At 32.3% G+C, this 13,803-nt stretch overlaps 1 protein-coding gene across 2 annotated transcripts; it reads right to left on the reverse strand.

The window, feature by feature from the left end:
- Window positions 1–9,036: 9,036 nt before the first annotated feature.
- Window positions 9,037–10,424, reverse strand: LOC145090798 (FtsJ-like methyltransferase family protein). Of its 2 annotated transcripts, none has more exons than XM_079028870.1 (6): window positions 10,273–10,424; window positions 10,023–10,109; window positions 9,852–9,914; window positions 9,646–9,747; window positions 9,342–9,567; window positions 9,037–9,240 (listed from the first exon to the last, which is right to left on the reverse strand). In XM_079028870.1, exons 1-6 carry the CDS (start codon window positions 10,348–10,350, stop codon window positions 9,128–9,130), a joined length of 669 nt encoding a protein of 222 aa, XP_078884996.1. In that variant the 5' UTR covers window positions 10,351–10,424; the 3' UTR covers window positions 9,037–9,127. The 2 variants fall into 2 exon arrangements, with proteins under 2 accessions (XP_078884996.1, XP_078884995.1); XM_079028869.1 differs by having other exon boundaries at window positions 10,023–10,145; window positions 10,273–10,391.
- Window positions 10,425–13,803: the final 3,379 nt, after the last annotated feature.

A 13,803-nucleotide genomic window follows, 5' to 3' on the forward strand; every position in this document is an offset into this window, starting at 1 on the left:
CAACCTCAACCCAACTCAATATGTCAACATATCTAATAGATAAACATAAACACAGAACCAGCAAATACAAATAATCATGTAGATCTACTACTCAGCCAAATACATCATAAAACTATCCTATAACCATGATATATAATCTAGTGGGCTGGCCTTGGTGCCTTTGACCCATGGGTACAATGTGGAAAACTCACCTCTCGGTGGGAGATGCAAGCGGAATGAATCTTTTGATAGGTTTAGAGCATTCTAACACTTCCTAAGTGTACATACAACCCTAATAACCTTGGATCTATGTTTGTCTAACTATCATGCAAAGTTGAATTCCAAGGTTATATTCCTATCTAGCATACATGGGGAACATTTTTAACTTGAATGAAAGATAGAATAACATACCTTGTTGTTGCTTATGATCCTTGAAACCTTATGAGCCTAGCACCCTAAGTGTGATGCCTCAAATGCTTCACACAACACCAAATACAAAGGAGTAAACTTTGAGAGAATTTTACACTTTACAAAATCGGGTCTAGCCCTCTTGTTTCTTTTTTGTGTAACCGATTTTGGTGGAGGAGATGGTCTTTATATAGTGTGACACATCTAGGTTACACCATGTAAACCCTAATGTGTCATGGCTCTTCATTTCCATGACCCATGGGTGTGTAACTCCCATGGAGCATCCTATGGGTTTAACCCAACTTGATAATCCATGGAGCCTCTTAGCCCACTATACAAGTTATGGATGATTTACATAATCAACCCATATATTTAATTAGTTATCTTTTGATCACTTTAATTAATTCTAAATTAATTCTTGATCAAACTAATTAAATAGTACTATTAATATATTAGAACTTATAATATATTAATAAACCACAAGTGTTATTTCTCTCATTTTAGTTTATCCAATTGCATGGTGCCATGCAACCCAAATGGACCATGCCGGGTCGGGTCAAGTACATACCAGAAATAGTTATGGACTTAGACACCTTATCCAACATCTTTGTCTCGAAATATCGACTCAACAATCACCTATCCAAAACCAAGAACCCAATCTCAATTAACAGCTCAAAATACCCAAAATTCCCCTAGGTATAACTTGGTCAAAACCAAGGACCCAATCACAATTAACAGCTCAAAATACCCAAAATACCCCTAGTTATAACTTGGTCAAAACCCTAGTCAAAGGTAAAGGTTAACGAGTCAACTCGTTCCACTTAGTCGAGTACACAGGACGTACTCAACTCCTACATTGGGCGTACTCATGCCTTGATCGGGATCGGGTAGTTGACCATGTATGTGCGGCGTACGCTGGGTTACGTGCAATGTACGCGTCACAGTCCATTTTTCCCCAATAAGAGCTTAATACGTTAAGCTCTCATGTTCTAAATGCAGATCTAAGGTCAAAATACCACTGAAAGACATAAATTTTCCAACTTTATGGCTTTGCATGCCCATTAAGTGCTTAATACCAATAAACTTAACTTCTTAACACCTAAAGACCATTATAAATCATGCATGGGGAAGAACTAAGCATCAAGACCTCATTTTTATGACTCAAGACCCCTTCTTGGGTCTGAAAGGAATACTTATTTGGTTAAGAGCATGACATGATCAAGAATCACAAATGTTGGGACCAAAATTTCCCTAAATGAAGAGATAACTAGATCCATGAGAAAAGATGATCAAGCTAGGATCTTTTTACCTCCAGAAGGTTGCTATCAAGTAGAGAATCCCAAATCTAAGCTTCTTCCAAGCTCTACTGTTCTTCTACCACCTTCTTCTTCTTCAAGAACGCCAACAAAGCACATAAATGAGCTCAAAGATGCACTTTTATCACTTAGGGTTAGCTAAAGGGACGATTTTCAGGTGGAGGCTATTGAGGGTGAAGATCTTGGGGCCATAATGAGGATTATATAGGGTCCAAACCCTTAAAACTAGGGTTTTGCTCTAAATAACGTATGCGTTGCGTACCTGAGGAGTACGTCGGACGTATGTGTGCAAAACCCACCTCCTTCATGCATGAGTACGCTATGTGTATACCCCGAGTAGGCACGACGTACGAACCAAAATGCCAATCTTTTAAAAGTTAGAGTTCAATATGTACCTTCTCGGAACGGGTGCTAAATATCAAGTGAAAACTATTATATCAAAACATCATAAATAACGGAAGTCTAAAACATAAACATATGAGATGTGTGTGTGTGTGTCATAGACCAGCTGAAGCCTTCCCACTCCCAGAAGCAAAACTTAAAAACATTTAATTAACAATTGTAAGCACAAAGCTTAGTGAGTTCCCCAAAATACCATATGCCACAATATACTTACAATGCATACAAGTAATGAATCACGACCTCTCATCATTTTACCAATTACATACAAATCAGGGCTTATGACCTCTAGCCATTTCACCAATAACATATGTATCTAGACTTACAACCGCTCAGTTTTCCGTCGTCAACATGAGCTTATAAGCTCATGACCTATCGTTATTTGCCATCAACTCCTGATACAAACATATGAACAAATCATACGACCAGATATACAAACAGACTGCAGACTATACTAGTCTACTCATATAACTCTATTATATCAGTAGTTATATCCTAGCATATAAGGATCCATATTGTCCACATAGTATAGTAAGAAAACTCACCGGAACTGAATAAAATAAAGAACACACTACAAAAACAAATCGTACATGAAATAATCTCATGAACCGCCTAAACATTAGAAAGATACCAAAACTTGGTCTACAAATCAACTCTAAAGTTTGACCTAACGTAAAACTTGGTCAAAATGTCAAAAGTCAACATCGCGGTCAAAAACACAAAAAAAATCAACACCCTGGTCAAAAGACTCCATGTGCCTCATTATGGGCGCCCCGCGTCCGCTACATGGCAAAATAGTCGAGTTTCAGCTCAATCAAGCGCGTCTCAAAAATCTACACATGTGCTTATGTGCCCTTTAAAAGACGTGTCACGTCCATGCCAAACTCTAAAGGGTTTTTTTTTAATCCATTAAGTCATGAGCTTAACTTTTCATATCTGATTCTTAATAGTGTATTAATGGGTAAATTTTACAATATTATCCATTAAGATGCTCCAAACAAGCAAGATCTAACATTCCAATTCTCTAAAATGACCAAATGAACTCTAACTCTTGCATGACATGATGGGAATTCATGAAACCCCATTTTTCAAAGTACAAAAGTCTAAAGAGTAATCTAAGGTGTTCAAAAGGTGTTGGAGTTCTCTCAACTCCAAGAACACAGGAAAAATGGACCAAAAAGTGCCAAAAACTACATATAACAAGCTCTAATGAACTAAAGAGCAAGATATGAATTGTATACTCACAAAGGTCGAAAAATAGATTGAGTTTATTGGATGTACACTTGGAACCACCTTCCTTACAACAAATGAAACCTTCTTGATCTTCAAGATTCGCTAAAATCGAAGAAATAAACTCACAAATCACAAAATACTCAATAACAAGACAGGGGAGGCTAGGGTTTCTCTTAATGGTGCTCTTGAGGCTGCGAATAATGAGACCTAGGTTTTTGTTCCCTTTTAAATAGACCCAAATTGCGAGAAAAGACCAACAACCCACAAGTCGGACACGTCGTGTCCTTATATAGGCGCCCTGGCGCCCCAGACAAATTCCACAATTTTTCAGTTTTTCAGCGAATTAAACATATTAAAGTCAGAACAAAATGCATACCAGGAACTCGGATGTTACATGAGAAGACGGAGTTTAACTGTAAAAAAGTTTTGGACAACTGTGTATTTCGTATAACAAAAAGTCAAAAATCTCATGTGTTCAATGTTGTATAAAATTTCATTTTTTTTGGAACCTTGTGTTCAATGTTGTATAATTTATATGTTAAAAACTTAAATTATCGATAAATAACTATCATGAGACTTGCAAAAAATCTAATCTTTTGATCAATGGAGGAACAATAAAAAATCTAATTTTTTGATCAATGGAGGAACAATATTATCATTTTTATTCAATAAGATACCAAAATGGATGATTGATTCGTTCCGTATTAGAAATAATCACAAAAATCATTTGATAACATAGATTTTTATTTTTCTATGACATTTCAAGATTAATATATTTGGCTGAATTACTTTTAAAAAAGTCATCCCGTTGAATTTGTTTAGTTTACAAGAAGGTAAATTTAGATAAATAATAAAAATAAGTATATCAACGATTTAACATATGAAATCTATAAAGAATGAGAACTATAGTGAAATCAACACATTTTTCTTAAAATAAAAAATTAAATCGTTATAATATATAAATAAAACTGATTTATTAAGAAAAAAAATAGGTATTTCTACTTGAACTACTTCCTTAAAGTTTTGTCAAGCATAATCTCTTTTAAAGAAAGACAATTTTCTACCTCTTTCTCTTACAAAGAATAATGTGATTTACCAAAAAGCTTTTCAAGAACCACCCTTTACAGTGTACATTCATTGCTTTATTTTTCTGGTTTTTACAAAGAAAAATAAAGGATAAAAGCACTTAAAAGAACACCTTCACGAAAAACTCTTGATTCCTTTTCTTTATACGATAAAACAATATATCATTTTTCAGAAAGAAAAAAAAAGTCAAACATTGTTTAAAGATTTAACCGATTATAATTTTATCAAATGTTTTAGGTGTTTTTAGTTAGGGTCTTAGGGAGATGATTATAATTTTAATAGATGTTTTAGGTGTTTTTAGTTAGGGGATGATGTGTACACAATAAGTTTTTTCCATGCACAACAATAGATGTTTTAAAATGTTATATTGTACAACTCTATAATGCATAAGTTGTATGTATGGTAAAAAACTGTTAAGTAATTCAATGCTATTTTTGTAGTTTAACAAATATAATTTTTTGTTACGTCACATATATCTCTTGCAATTGAAGATTAAGAATTCTTATATCCAATGAATTACACATCAATGTTTTAAAATTTGATTGACATAGTATTACTCAATTAATGCAACTGTTAAAGAAATGATATCAATTCATTAAATTTCGTATCCCTTCAAAATCTACACCATTTATTGTTACAACAAGACTTTTTGGAACAAAATTTAGGTTTTACAAAAGAATACTAAACCATTTGTAACACCTATTAGACTATTAGTTAATAAACAACTACATACATGATAAATGATACATGATGATAGATGATACCACAATGGTTACTCCACTACATACAACAATAATAGTGGAATGCATGCATTTATTTAGGTTTTCAGAGACAATACAGACATTTAATAGGAATGAAACGTTATTCAAAAATGAAGTATGGAAAAAATTCGGTAATCATTCTTTAATTTCACCTCAAATCAATTCTCCGAAACACAACGAAACAGAATCAAAGTAACTAGAAACAATAAAGTAAAAAAACGAAGAGACAACTGATTCCATGAACACATTCCGTACCTCAAAATTTATACAATCACAAAAATAATTTGTTGGAAATCATTATTACAAGATCTTGATTCCGAAAACAAAATATGAACGAAGATGATGCGAACAGGGTAACCACAAATTCAGGCGGCAGCCATTGATGGAGTACATGATATCTCTGAAACAAACAGAGTGCAAAAATAATCATGCACAAGCTTCTCTTCTTCGTGCCATTGCAAAGAAAATCTCAAGATCCGGTGACTGGAAATACCCATTCGCCGGCGGTTTCTTCTGCTTTGAATGAGCAGGCTTCTTCTTCGGGGCCGCCGGGCATTTCATCGGCATTCGACTCCCATTTCGTTTGGGTGTCCGGCAACCTTCCTCCGCCGATCCATAACCACCGTCAACCTCCATATTGTAAGATTAACGATAAGATAAAGAATTAAAGATAGTTTGTATGATTTGGGAGAGATTTATGATAGGTGATTTGTTAGATTAGAAGCAAAGAAAGAACGAAAGGGGTTTTATGGTGATGAAAATGAGTTTGTAGCTTGTTCCTGAAGCTGGTATTTGAATCCTGTGAAGCTTCAACGGATCCGACGTGGATTTAAGGTGACAATAAAGAGAGTGAAGGTATGGGTTTGCTCAGATGGGGACACGTGTCCTATTTCTAAGAGGAAGCTTCTGGGTTAATGGCGGAATTTATTCGAATCTGGGCCATCCGTTTCTTTTCCCGCCACTTTTTCCTTTTTATGGAAATATGGATTCATTTCTTTTTGGATAAAATCGCCACCACCTTCTAATAATTTGTTATCATTAAATGTATTTACTATTTAGAGAGAGATGTGTATATCTTTTACAAAAAAAACAGAATATGATTTTATCACTTTGGGTTTTGAAATCGGATAAAGTTGTTAAATGTTGTTTTGCTATCTGATTTTTTTTAAAATTTATTATAAATGTAATGTAATACGGTTATAAGAAAAAAGATTGTGAATTTATATTATTAAAAAAACTACTTGGTGAGTCGCTTTATTCGATTTAGATGCTTCATGCTTATTCTTATATAGGTGTAACCCATTGTTGGTTTTGGGTCCCGGAGCTTTGTTTGGTTTATTCTCTTGCGGCCTTCGATTGAGATAAGGCCACGATTCTCGAATACAACACAATTCAAATAAATCTATTTTCGTATTTTGCTTAACTTCTATTTCTGTATATACGGATACTTATACGTTTATAGGCTTATAGCCATGTAAAGTATATCAGCTTTTTTATTTTAATTAAATATAACATGTTCTTGGTGATGACGATTGAGAAAGCTTTATTTTATATTTAAATTGTGGTTCCGTTTGTTGGGTTACCCGCAATCATTATTTATGTTAATTGATTACAGGTTTGTTTCTTATAAAATTTTAACTTTTAGTTTTTAAACAAAAGCTCAAAAAAAAAAATGAAAAGGTTTTATTTTGAAACTTTTAGCCTTAGGTTTTACATAATTTTATTAAAAATTAATAACAGTACTTATAAAATATTTTTATATGAATAAAAAAATATAGCTTCTAGCTATTAGTTAGTTTTATCAAATATGTCTTATAGTAAGGTTCTGTTAAGTTTATTGCAATTTAATGTTTTGTGAGACAATATAAATAGTTGATTATAATTTTTAATGTAACTTATAAATTAAGTTTATAAACTAAAAGATAGTTTTTCAATTAACATGCTTAGCAGACCATAAAGTCGAATGATAAAAACAAGATGATGCAATCAATAAGACTAAAGAGTATAAAACTTAAATAAATATGTTTTTTGTTAAATTATTTGTAGTAGTTATTTATATTCTTCGTATATAAATATAAAGATGAACCGTTTTACCATTTTCATAGCTATCATATTTATTATAAGGCTACAGATATAATAATTACTTTTTTCAAAATTTAAGTTCAAATATGAATGAATGATGTTGAAGATCCAACTTGGCATACTTAATGTTATACAGTGAGGTATACGATTTATCATATATATTTTTTAATAAAACGTTAATATATTTTTTTCCAAAATAACCATATGATAATCAAAGAAAAAGTTTATAAACTTGGACAATTCATTATTTTCAAGTATAACGTCTTTTCGAATTTCGAATGCAGTATTTAAGCTCATATATTAGATATACGTTTTTGAAATTAAAATATTTCTTGTCATAAATTAATAAAAATAGAAAGCTTTTTATCATATATATCAAATACTCACTTATTATGCACTTTGATTTTAAAGTTGTAGATTGTTCTAATGATTAAAATACTCACTTATTATGTATTTAATTAAAATAATGGTATGGTAGGTGAAAGCGAGTATCCTTGAAGATTGCTCAAGTGTTCCTATCTTATACTACACAAACTGTATATGTAAATCAAGTTTATTTTATTGGCATGATGGCATCGATTTTAAATAGATAATCAAATAACGATAAAAAAAAATAAATAAATAAAAAAAAAAAAAAAAACCCTAAATCTTGGTTGGTTATAGTAGATTTACATACAATTGGCATCTACGTAGTATCTTACCTACGTCTACGTGGCATTAAACTTTCATTTTATGTTTAAATTATAGTTTTATGACAATCAATAGCCTATATTGCTGGCTCCAACCATTACAGCCAAATCATCAATAAATACGACAAACACGAAAAAAAAATCTTTAATTTACTTAATTCATAATTAATCTTACAAAAAACGAAAAAATACATGTTAATACTGTGTCAATTTCGTGTCAAGGTTTGAACATGAATGCCCACGCCATAACCTTCGTGTTTTTTACAGCAGACAAGAACATGAAGACATTATCAAATAACAATACACATCAAAAACAAACAACATGAAATGAAATTTGGACGGAGTTGAAATTCAAATTTGTGTTTGTGTCATGTTCTTGTAAAGTGTAAAAAAAAAAATCATGCCGTGTTCGTATTCAAACTTCGAGATGAAATTGACATAGCATTAACATTTGTTTGTCATGTTTTTTTGTGTGTTTTATAAGATCAATTGTGAATTAAATAAATAAAAGGTTTAATTTTACATTATCTTTTTTGTGTTTGTTGTGTTGATCGTTTTTATCAGTTGTTTTCATGTTAGTAAAACAAAACATGACACTATGCAATATCGTTTCTGAGTTATACAAAAAATTATTGTGTCTTGTTATGTCAAATCTAAAAAAAAATAAAAAAATAAAAAAATAAAAAATAAACTATCCGATTATATAAAAAAAATGGCTATTCTCACGTTTTGGGGTCACCATATTTATCGATGGTTTGACTGCAATGGACGTATTCTACGATTTAAAGAGATGTAACCGACAAAACAGGTTATTGCCGGTGACAGTGGTATAATTTGAATACAAAATAAGAGTTTAACGATCAATTGTGTACTAAAAAAATATCAAATGCAAACAAAAATGACAATTTGTTACAATCTTAAGTGATTTTCCAATCTTATATGTCATGTGTATGCCAAATAAATGTTAACCTACTACAACCAATCTTAAAACAATAATTTAAACATAAAATAAGAGTTTAATGGACTATGGTATGAAAAAATGACCTAATGTAAATAAAAATGACAGTCGATTAACTTTATAAGTAATTAAAAACCTATAAAATGATATTTAATACTAAAAATAAATTGTGATGCAAGCATAAGCTAGAATATCATTTTCTTGAAAATTCTGTAATTAATGTTGCAGATCCTGACAAATTAAATAAATCTCCCTAGAGTTTGATCTTGTAGCTTTAGGCCTCAACCATGACGACTTCCTAAATAAAGGCTTGCAGATCTTGCTCAACTCTGCAACCACCACAACAATTGATTTATAAAAGGATTTAGTTACTATTTATAAAATATTACATCAAGTTTTATATTTTTAAATATTTTTTACAGAAATTTACCTTTTGTATCCTCGCTCTCAAGAAGCTTGACAATAAGGTGCCCTCCAGCTTTCAGTACACCAACATCATCTTCTTCTTCTTCCTCTTGGTTAGGCTGCTTTTCAGTTTTTCCAAGTGCCAAATCAAGTGCCCGCATACCTAATTCCATTGATAAAGCTGCGTCTCTTGTTGTGATTCCAGACACAAGTGGACACATATCTGATAAAACAACTGAAAATCCTTTCTTCTGCAAAATCAATTAGGAGTTTACTTATTATTGATTTGAGGAAATGGCAGGCAACAAATACAGGGTAAATAAAATGACCTGAGGGGAGAGGTTTAGAAGTTGATGTTTGGGAAGGTTCATGACATCTGCACAAACAGTTGAAACCCTTGAATCGCAATGAGTAGATGGAACCTTCACCTTCTGTTCTGGATACAAACAATGGGCTTAAAGTAAAATCATTATTGTCTGGTAAATTTTAGTTATATGAATCAGAGTACAAGAACTATAATCAACAACATGATCACCTTAAGATCAATGCCAACAACAACACCTCCGTTTTTCAATGGACCAAGGCTTTGACAAGCTACCTGATTTTGAATGATTGAAAGTAAGAACTAAGTATACGAATTACAACATCAATCAATCAAATTTGCGCAAATCGTCATGGCACACGAGAAAGGGAGAAAGAAAGAGACCTGAAGCCAGGCACCAGGAGCACAACCTAGGTCAACAACAGAGGAACCAGGTGTTATCAATTTGTACTGTTTCTGAATCTGGAGTAGCTGCACTTCCAAGTTCCAACCATAATTAACCGAAAACTAATGAAATTGTAATGGTAATACTCATATCATATTTTGGTTAAATTAAAGTTCATCCGAATATAAATATAATATACCAGTTTTAATCTTCAAATTGTGAAAAAATGAAACCTAAGTAGTATATTACCTTGAAGGCCGAGCGAGCAACATAACCAAGTCGCTGAGCTTCTCTGTAGAAGAAATCTGCAGTTCCAGAGCCGCTCATTCTACTTCGATAATCGATTCACAGCAAATCGTAAAAAGTAAAACCCCCTCTTCTATCTTCAACGTTCAACCTCTCTGTGTTCGGGTTCGGACTTGGTAGGATCCGGGAGCCCAGGAGGATTGATAATGGATCTAATATTGGGCCTTTCATGGGTCACTACTCATTAGTTTATCATTTGGGACTAATAAAATAGTCCGATCACTAATGCATCCAAATATCCAATACAATTAATTATAAATCGGAAAGAGCCAAAGGCCCAAAGCTCACTAATATATTGACATGCGTTCAAATTTTAGGAGCTTCATTCAAAGGTGGTTGAGAAAAAGGTGAGCGATACAACATCATATGCCTTGCTTAGCATCATCGCTAAAGGTGATAAATATATTAAAAAAACGATAAGGTGATGATAAATATAGTCATTGGGACCCTTGGATGACCATATTTTCCCATCTAGAGTTTATATAAATAGGTGTTGGTTCATTTGGTTTCAACACACCGCAAAAAACTACTATTCTCGACGTTTTTCACAATCTTGACTTCTTTCTTCAATTTCAAAACTAAAAATCATCCTCATAATCTTTTACTTCCGCTCCGACAGTAGTTATGATGTGACATCAGAAAATTATTATATGAATGCCGTTGTGATGGAAGTTAAACCAACTTCTGAAACCCATAAATTTGGTGTAATTTCATTTATATTATGAACGACAAATAAAAAAATATTCGGTGAAAGAAATACGACAAGTTTTACAACCATACTGGAAACTTGACATTGAAACATTATTTGGGGAGTGCTTGCACAGTGGTGAAACAAGGAAATTTCGAGTAATGCAAACAAATATCATATTAGATAGTGCTTTGTTTATTTACGACAATGACAAGGTATGAATACTTTTGCGAAGTTTGTCATCCAAAAATCATTTCCCTTCGACCACTTCAACAACCTATGACTTATGAAAAGTATCTGAATAAAGCTACACCGCGTTATAATCCAATAAATCGCATTGTCCTTAGACGATATGAAATGAAACCATAGACCGGACAAAAATGAAATCATTTTAGGTTATGAAAACTATAGGTATGGCGTTTCTTGGGATTTACTCCAAGAATTATGAAATTTTTTACAAGTTTTAAAAGGAGTGACATTGTTATTATCGTGAGTTTGTTACCTTTCAAGTTCTTTAATTCTTAATCCAAAAATTTACTCCGACTAATTTCAAAATATCGAATGTGCTATGAGAATTGAATTTGTGTCATTTATTGTTGATGTACTAAAGGAATTTTAAGAGAATGCAGGTAAGTATGAGAACATGAAGAAAGATAAATTGGAAAATATGTGATTTTCATAAGAATTCATACGGACTGTGTCATCTATTGTTGATGTACTAAAGGAATCTCAAGAGAATGCAGCTAGGTATGACAACTTAAAGAATGATAAATTTGGAAAATATGTAATTTTTCATAAGAATTCATATGGATTGAAAATATTTCAGTGTGAGATATGGGCACCATTGTTTGGTGATAGAAGAAAGATATTATTAGATGAGCCTATAAATAAAGGTATACAGTGCATTCTTGAAGCATTAAGATGTACCTACATTTAAAACCACTACATTTGTGGCCAACAATGAAGCTTGATATAGAAAAATACATTAGCGACTATTTCACTTGTTTATTAGTCAAACTGAACACCAAAGCCCTTATGGTAATTTAGAGCCACTAGATGTACAAGCTTGGAAGTGGAACAAAATCACAATGCATTTTGTAACTAAATTTCCAAATACCAAGAAGGTTTATGACTGACATGGGTGATTGTTAATAGGTTTACCAAAAGCATTCTTTTCCTTACGGTATGAGAATTGTGGTCAATGAAAAAGTTTGCTAAACTGTATGTGAAAAAAATGGAGAGAAGGCATGCCGTACCTTTATATGTTGTGTCTGATCGTGATAGTAGCTTCACCTAACATTTTTTTAGAGGTATGTAAGAAGAATCGGGAACAAAGTTGGGTTTAACCACAACTTATCATCCTCAAATTGATGGTCAAAGTGAAAGATTAATTTAGACCTTAAAAGATATGTTGTAAAACTTTGGTTGGCATCATATTGATCAAATGAATGGCCACTTTGATGCATTCTCTCCAATATGAAATACCAATCCCATATTGAAAATACAAGGCTCTGACTATTTCCAGTATGTGTTTATGCTTTGTATCAACAATCCCATTATGTTGAGGGGTATAAAGACTAGATTTTTGATGAACAATTCCTAGATCTTGAAAAAAAATCCCTTCATTGCTTGATCCCAATTCAAATGCATTATAAGTTCTAATAATAGCATTGAATTGAGTCTTGATAAGAGTGAAAAAAGCTTTTGAGAACTGTAAAATCACAACTCTCATGATTAAGAAGATGTATCCAAGTATGTATATTATAGTCATCAACTATAGTGAGAAGATACTTAAATCTATCATGTGTTGCATGTTTGTATGGACCCTAAATGTCTGTATAAACAAGTTCAAAAAGAGAAGTAGTAAAAGAATATCTTATAGGAAAGGGTAATTTATGTTGTTTGTCTTTGGAACAAACAACACAAGAATCAAAAATATGACTAGCATTGTTAGAAACCAAAGAAAGAGTTTTAAGTTTCTGGAAAGGAATGTGCCCAAAGCGTCTATTCCATAACTCTGAAATTTCACTGCAAGAAGTGTTCGTTACAAGAGATTGAGATTGAGAATGAGACAATTTGGAAGAAAAAAAAAACTATAAGACATTTTCTCTAAGATAATTATGACAAAACACATGGAGATCATTTATTCTCTTTCCAAAGACTCCAAAAGCAAAATTATGCTTCAAATAAGGGTCCTCGAGAAGACACACTTCATAAGTGAAAATAATGAAAGTTTGAAGTTGAGACATGAGTTTTGGAATAGATACAAGGTAGTATTTGTAACACTCGTAGATTCGGGTTAGTCAATTTAGAGATAATAAGCGTTAAAAATGACTTTCTGATAGAAGATTATTTAGAATAAATTATATTAACCGAAATTATAGTATATGTCACAAGGATTCTTTGAGGAAAGTCGTAGTAGACGTTAAACCGATAGTGTGCATATAGAGAACGTCCAAATCTGACTTCTTTGAGGAAGTTATGTTTTTTTAAGATTCAGTGTAGCAGTATACATCTCGGAAATCGAATTTTAGATCGATCGATTATTAGTTGACACAACCTAAACAAGAATTGAAGATCTCGTTAATCGGAGCTCAATAATATAAAGACAGTCGAATATAGACATCGGACAACAAAGTTATGAATTTTTAACAAACTTTAACTGTCTGAGTCTGTTAAAATATAACTTTAAAAATAAATTCAAAATTAGCCAACGAAGTCTAAGCGAAAGTTTAGATCGCGTCGATAGCCACGTGTGGATATCAAGAATGTCAAAAACGGAACTC

This window comes from Lactuca serriola, chromosome 2, assembly GCF_051521515.1.
Source record: "Lactuca serriola cultivar US96UC23 chromosome 2, Lser_US96UC23_V15, whole genome shotgun sequence".
NCBI classification, from domain to species: Eukaryota; Viridiplantae; Streptophyta; class Magnoliopsida; order Asterales; family Asteraceae; genus Lactuca; species Lactuca serriola.

Bases quoted from the DNA above. Each gene is read 5' to 3' on its own strand.
- LOC145090798 (XM_079028869.1), bottom strand. From the start codon at position 10,350: ATGAGCGGCTCTGGAACTGCAGATTTCTTCTACAGAGAAGCTCAGCGA. The intron at 9,748-9,851 runs GTGATCATGTTG...TATCCAGAACAG, and splicing joins TTGTTGGCATTGATCTTAAG to AAGGTGAAGGTTCCATCTAC. The intron at 9,241-9,341 runs GTAAATTTCTGT...TGGTGGTTGCAG, and splicing joins TGAGAGCGAGGATACAAAAG to AGTTGAGCAAGATCTGCAAG.